Source organism: Galeopterus variegatus, unplaced genomic scaffold (genome assembly GCF_000696425.1).
Source record: "Galeopterus variegatus unplaced genomic scaffold, G_variegatus-3.0.2 Scaffold6108, whole genome shotgun sequence".
Lineage (NCBI taxonomy): Eukaryota > Metazoa > Chordata > Mammalia > Dermoptera > Cynocephalidae > Galeopterus > Galeopterus variegatus.
In genome coordinates this window covers 19,758-27,191 of record NW_007732219.1, presented here as the reverse complement: position 1 = coordinate 27,191, position 7,434 = coordinate 19,758, and the positions used below count along the sequence as shown (strand labels likewise).

Genomic DNA, 7,434 nt, shown 5'->3' with positions numbered 1-7,434 from the left:
AAAAAAAAAAAAAAAAAAAAAAAAAGAAATATCCTCGACAAAACAGTAGAGACTACAACTGATCATACCTCTCCCTCCCGAATAAGCCTTTTTAATATTCGTGTGATCAAATAAACACGCATATGGTGTTTCCACTGCAATCCAAACCTTGCCGGCTGTCTCGAGCACATACATGCACTTGTGCGACAGCTGCACGGCAAGCTGAAGTGGGCATGTTTTCTATGCAGCACCACTTTGACTTGGAAACAACCCACAAACTACGGTTTTGTCAGATTGAGTACCTGGCAGATATTCTCGGAAGTGAGCCTGTTATTTCAAGGGAAATTACCAGGAGTATTGCAATGATAACATTTGAGCTCTCAAGAAAGAGTTAGGATCTTGGAAGATGTATCTTCTACCCAGGCTTGCAGCTTCACAGTACCTAGATTTTTCTGATGAGATTGATATTAACAAGTGATCTTTTCCTATGGTATAATGAGATGGGTCAATGTTTAGAAGAATTACATAAGTTGGTAAACCACTATCTTCCAATTGACTAATGCATGATGTGACAAAAACACAAGCATGGATGAGATCCACTCAAAGTGCAAAACAGACCAATGAATTTTAATTTCACAGTTTCAAGAACTCATCGATACAGTTGCAAGTTCTACCCAGCAACTAATCCTTATTTAGGAGACTTATTTGTTGTGTTTTGGTGTAGTATTAAAGAATGACAAGTATCTGAGAACGGTATCAAAATATTCCCCCCATTTCCAATCACATATGAGAGGCCAGATTTCTTCATATATATCAACCAAAACAACACACTGCGATGGGACTACATACAGAAGGAGAATCCAGCTGACTATTAAGCCACACCTGAGAGATTTGCACAAGTATAAACAATTCCATTTTCACTACATTTTGTTGTGGAAAGTATTTCTTTTTCATAAAAACATGTTCATATGTAATGAGCTTATTGTTATTTTTAAGTGAATAGTATTTTAAAGTTTTAGTTTTAATTTCTAATGCAGCAACTATGAAAAGACAAACAAAAACTCTTTGGGGGTGGGGTTGTCTTCAATTTTTAAGTGTAGAAGGATTCTGAAACAGTGGTTTGAGAACCATCATTCTACCCACTTGGCTAATGTCCAGCTCAAGCCTGGAATGATCACCTATGCACACATTACCATCTCTGCCTCCCACTTACAGCTGAGTCAGACACCCCATTTGGCCCTGTGTATCAGTACTACCTTTCTTCCTTGATATTAGAACCTTCTCTTTGTAGCTGCATATAGGGTCAGGCAGAACCAAGACTTCACTTTCCCAGCCTTCATTTCCACAGCTAGGAGTAGCCACGTGACTAAGTTCTGACCAAATGGGCACAGACCCAAGTGATGGTGTAACTTCTAGGATTTGTCTTCAAGGTGGCAAAAAGCCATCTTGGACCATGCCCATGAGAGCTGCACCCTGGAATGGCAAAGCGACGAAACGAGAGCATGGGTGCCTGAAACCATGGGTCCAAGCTGCCATATCAGCCTGGTTCACTTACATCTGGACTGTCACGGGACAGAAATACTTTGGTGTTAAGCCACCACTAGTTGGTTATTCCACCAGTCACAAGGGATGCTACTTCTGAGTCATGCCCTGAGGGAGGGATGCCTTGAGCTCCCCAAGCTCCTCTCCTACTTTCCACTGCTTAAAGAGACTGGGAGAAGTAGAACAGGTGCCTCGGACCCAGAGACGAAGCCACATGTTGATGGCAGAGCTGTGGCATTCTACCAGCTGTGGACTATTTGCTTCTCACATCGTATTTGAGCAATAAACCTGATTATGTTTAATACACCTCAATTTGGTTTCTGTAAGAACATACAAACCAAAATCCTAGCTCATACAGGCAAGTACTTGGTTTGTACTGTACACTAAGGGTTGGCAAAGTTGTTTGTTATCTTAGGCTTTGTGCACCTTACAGTCTCTGTAGCAGCTACTCAACTCTCCCACTGTGGGGCCAAATCAGCCATAGACAATAGCTAAACAGGCATGGGAGCAGGCAGGAGCTGGCCCGTGGAAGGTAGTCTGCAGACCCCTGCTACAGATCATGGCATGCCTTTGCTTCACACCTTTAAGAAGCAATGCTGTTGCTCTTCTCTAAGCTTACCATGGCCACATGCCTCTGTGCTGCCCTTCCTGTCGACCTCTCCATCTTTGTCTCATTCCCATTTTGCCCCCTCTCCCAAGCCTACCCCACTAGACTAGGTTCCATGAGGCAGAGAACATTCATTCTCTGTCCTCTTCACCATTACACATCCAGCACCCAATTCCTATCCATTTCTTTTTTTTTTTTCTTACTAAACTGTTGAATGAATGCATGGATACCTACCTGTGTGGATTCTTAGATGGCGGCCCAAATCTTTCATGCCATGAACAGTTTTGAAGTGGCAACCTAGAAGAGAAGAAAGAAAAATCATGCTTTTCTTAAAGTATAACCTCAAAATGGACACTACTATGAACCTGATGTCCTGATGAGGCACACTCTGAGCTCTAGGTGCAATAGGACTCTGGGACCCACAGGGAGGTGGTGGGTGCAGATGCCCATGTGTTGTGACGATACACGAGCCGTGCAGGCACCCAATGAGTGAATTCCCGCAGAGCCTGCACAGCAGCGCTCAGCACAGAAGAGGCTCTGTGTGCTAGGATCACTCCTTACCTGGGTAGCAACAGTTGAATGTCCTCTCTCCAAGAGTAGCCGTTTGTTCCCTTGACTCTGAGGGAGCAGCAACGACAGGGCCCTTCTGGATGTCACTGCTTTCAGTGGAAAGGCAAGCTGGTTTTGGAACATCACTATCTAGTTCTGAAGCTGAAATTGAGGAATAAAGTTTTACTTAATTTCTCCAATACAGTCTTTGTGGTAAGTCTTAGAATATAGCAGGTTTAGGCTCTTTTTCACCTGCCTTCACCTCCCCCCCAGCCCCTCCCCCAAAGAAAGGCATATTCATTGTAATTAGCCTGGCAAAAGTCCTCTTCTAATTATCAGTTTCCAGAAAATACAGGGGACAGAGGGAAACAGCAACATCACAGAGACGTAACTGGCAAAATCCAGATGGAAACTTTCCATTTGAGCGTGTCTCAAATGATGTGAAGCACTAGTTCCCACCTCCCCCGCCAAACAATTTCTGATTCATCATGGCTAATAATTTTGTAAGATAGAATAAACATGAATTATGAGAAAAGCAAAATAAGACAAAAATAAAAGCCCACATGTTATGATTAGATATAACAGAAAGCTGGATGCCATGGCAGTATCAAACTGCCTTTAAAAAAAAAAGAAAAGCTTTCTCTCAATTTCTGACTTGTTTTGCTCCAGTTCAGCAACAGGTCGTAGACCACACTTCAAGCATCACTGCTCTCCAGAATAAAACAGTTGTTTCAACAAAAAACTTGAAAGGTGGAGGAGGGGAAAAACCAGAGACTGAAGACTTGAGACAATGATCTGTAATACCCAGACCTCATTCGATTCCTGATTTGAACACATTGTAAAAATCATTTGAGACAGTGAGAAGTGTGCTCACTCACTGAACGTTTAATATAATGGTTTTATATTTTATAGGTATGAAAATCAAATTCGATTTTTTTTTTTTTAAACCAAAGCATTCTCATGGTTTAGGGATGCATGTTGAAGTATTTATAAGATGTGTGATTTGTATGTTTTGCTTCAAAATAATCCAGGGCAGGGGAATAGTTAGTGTACAGAAGAAACAAGCTTGGTCACTTGCAGTTAATTGTTGCAGCTGAGCAATGCGGATGTGGGAGTTCACTGTATCATTTTTTCTGCTTTTAGTAAAAGAGAACCATGTGAAACCACCATTTTTGTTGGCCAAAATGGTTGAATAATTTCATATGGTTCACTCTAATTTGTAGTTTTAATAACTTCTATGACACTACATACTCCTAAAAGATTCTAAGGTGATTTATCTCCAAATAGACTTAAATCTAAGAAAAAAGTGCTTTCAATGTCTGAGATCTTAAACAACAACAAAAACAGATATTGACTAGCTTATGAATTATAGGCCAAGGTCTGGGACTTTTTGTCTCAGATTATAATAAAAGATGAATTCCATCTTCACTGAGAGATTTCTTGGGGTAGAGGAGTCTTACCAGGAGAAGCTTATAGAGCACACTGGTGAGGCATCAGCCCTACACAGAGGGTTCACTCAGCTACATGCTAGCTGTGTGATTGGCTACTGGAAAGTTACTTAACCTTTCTGATCCTTGGTTTACTCATCTATAAAAGGGAATGAACTATGTGCCTCGTAGCTGTAGAGTTAAATGCAACCAAGTATAAGTTCTTAGTACAGTGCCTAGCCCATGTTGTGTACATGCTCCCAGTTACGTAGACCAGATGTAGCATCTGAGCAGCTGTGGTGCACAAAGTTCCTTAACAAGGGCCCTAACAAGTGATCTCATCCACTGGCTCTCAACTGGGGTCCATTTTGCCCCCAGGGGATGTTTGGCAATGCCCAGGACATCTGATTGTCATGATCCTGTGTGCATGCATGTGCTTGATAATGGCATCTATTGGGTAGAGGCCAGGGATGCTGTTAAATATCCTACAATGTGTAGGGCAGCCGCCATCAAAAAGTATATGGTTCCAAGTGTCAACAGTGCTGAGGCTGAGAAGACCTGCACTAGTCCTATTTCAGTTTTTGGATTTTTTTTTGTTTTAGTCTCCCCTTGAATGTCCTGACAATACCTGTATCAGAATCACCTAAATCACGGGTAAGTGTAGTTTCCCAGGCCTTACCCCAGACTCACCTAACAGCTGGGGGTGGAGTGGGGGAGAGCTAAAGGTAGATACCAGGAACCTGCATTGTTAAAGCACGCCCCAGTGATTATGTCAGACTACTCTAAGCCCTGGCAACTCGAAGGGTAGTCCCCAGAGCACCAGCATCCCTGGGAGCCTGTTAGAAAAACAGAGTCTCAAGCCCCACCCCAGACTTACAGAATCAATCTGCACTTTCACAAGACCCTGGTGACTCCTGTGCACATTAAGATTTGAGAAGCTCGACTCACAGCCAGTGGTTCTCAAACATGGGTGTACATCAGAATCACTCAGAGGCTTGTTAGAACACAGGAGGCTCGGGCCCCACCTCTAGAGTTCCTGATTCAGTAGGTGTGGGGTAGAGCCGGTAAATTTTCACCTCTAACAAGTTTCCAGTTAATGCTGCTGCTGGTCTGGAATCACTCTTTGAGAACTTGTGCTCGGTAAGAAAGGAAGAAATTGGCTCGGGAGAGGTGCTCAAGGTTACAGGGCTGGAGGCTTTCAGCTGACTAGATCCTATAGTAGCCAGATCTGCAGCCAATCCCTGTGCCCCTCCAGGGAAGACACAAAACCTTGTACTACTTAGCAATTTACATATTAAAAAAGAAAACCATTAAATTCTTGAGGGCTTTTAATTGCACAGAAGCCAAGTAAGGCTGAGAACTGAAATCTGAAAGGGGTGTTGTTCTCTAAACACAGTGGTTTAGGGAACTGACTGGGAAGCAGCTGGTACATTTCAAATTCCAGTTCTATCACATGTTAGCTGTGTGTCCTTGGGTAAGTTACTCAACTTCCCTGTTCCACAATTTCAACATCTGTAAAGTGGGGATTATGGCCCCTATTCCATAGGCTTAGACGAAGATCAAATTCTTTAGTATATGTAAAAGAACCCTGTGCATATGTCAGCACTGTATAAATATTATCAGTTTCATTCATTGATGTGTATACATAAGAACTCCCAGATTTTCAAAGGGAGGGAAATGCATATTTTCAATGCAAACTCGAAAACAGGCAAAAGGGAGGCTGCTGGGTTCGAACTATCGGAGAGCTGTATCTAACATGGAGGATCCCCCAAGTAGAGCCTCTTATGTGGAGGTGTAGGGGCCCCTCAAACACCATGCTTCCACTTGTATCCAAGGAATGTTCAAAGCCTACCTTTCCTGAGGAAGGTACAGTTGGAGAGGCCCTTTGAGTCTGACGTGGATGTGGGCCACATTTGACAGACACAGTGAGCCTTTTAACTCCTTGAGAAACCACCAGTGTAAGGTGTATTCTTGCCCATTATTTTACTTTACTGGTGGGGATGGGAAGTCTTCCACCTCACCCTTCCATTTATTTTCTTCCCAAAACTACTTGAGTTGCAAATCCACTTGCAAATGAAGTGGCCGAACCTTAAAATAGCAAGGTGGGTCCCCTTGTGCAGTGTCACATGCAAATCCACTTGCAAATGAAGTGGCCGAACCTTAAAATAGCAAGGTGGGTCCCCTTGTGCGGTGTCACGAACCTAAGATGTAAGGATAAAACATCAGTTGTAAGACCGCTTTTCTCCCCAAACAGTGGCTGGTGTGCGGCACGGTACTGAGCAGGCACGGGTTATCCTGCTCCCACGGTGGCGGGGAGAGGGGGAGACCTCCAGTATCCAGAACACACAGCACCCTCCCCATACCCCAACCCCGGGCGCAGCTGCAGGAGGCACCTCCCAGCGCTGTTTGCAGGAGTAAGTAGCTCAGCGTATCGACTTTGAACTCCAGACCAGGGTTATTCAGCAATTCTCTTCTATAAAGGCTTCCCCCAAAGATCCAACATCCCCAGTACCTCCCAACTCCTCCTTTAGGCATAGAATCAGCAGGCGCCCTGCCCCCACCCGACTCCAGGAGGGCCCGACAGTGCCAGTCTAGCTATCCCCATTGTAGGCCTTCCTTGGGCAGACTGCGGCCACGGTGCTATTAATCTAGGAGAGCCTTCATTCAACTACTCCGCTCCGCCACCTCCTCCGGGAAGGTGTGGTCAGAGCCCATCCAAATGACTTTTCTGGAAGATGGTGCCGAAGAAAACAGAGCCCGCGCCTCTGGAGGTGTGAGCCTCCTCTGAGAGAGACCCGACATCCCCCTCTCCCTTTCTGCACCAGGAAAATGAGAAGCAAAGTGGAGAAGTCCAGTTAAAACTCCTCTCCCAACCCCCTCGCTTAAGAAAGAGCTATCAGCTCACCACGGGGGGTGGTAGAGAGAAGAGAAAGTAGGAACCCACATTGTCTTAACCTGAGCGCCGTATCTTCAGAACAGGAAGAGCCTTAGAAATGCAGATTCCCCACCCCCTGAGATTCCGACGGAGGGGCGTGTGCCTGAGGGCAGACGCAGGAATGTGGCGAGGTAGACAAGCCCCCCTCCCGCGGGCTCTGCTGAAGGGGAGGCGCCCAGGACCACAGGAGACATGCCGCCTGGGGGGCTTAGGTGCGTCCTGCTCCTCTTTAGCCAGGGTTCACGTGACAGTCGGGGTGAGCGTAGGTACGACCTTGTCACTGCTCAGTTTCCCCTCCCCGCCCCCCCCGGCTCCCATGTCAATCAGAGTAAAAGGCAGAGTCCTTATTGGGGCCCCCGGGATCCGCCCCCCCACCACCTGTCGGATCTCCCCCG

The 7,434-nt window shown here is 45.2% G+C and overlaps 1 protein-coding gene across 1 annotated transcript in view; it reads right to left on the bottom strand.

Annotated features, from left to right (window-relative positions):
* The window catches only part of LOC103605833 (zinc finger protein 64 homolog, isoforms 3 and 4-like), a 22,150-nt gene that overhangs the window by 12,892 nt on the left and 1,824 nt on the right, over positions 1 to 7,434 (bottom strand). The window contains exons 2-3 of the mRNA XM_008590449.1: positions 2,690 to 2,839; positions 2,363 to 2,425 (exon numbers count right to left, since the gene is read on the bottom strand). Coding sequence (XP_008588671.1) covers positions 2,363 to 2,425; positions 2,690 to 2,839 — 213 coding nt within the window. The remainder of the gene's footprint in view (positions 1 to 2,362; positions 2,426 to 2,689; positions 2,840 to 7,434) is intronic.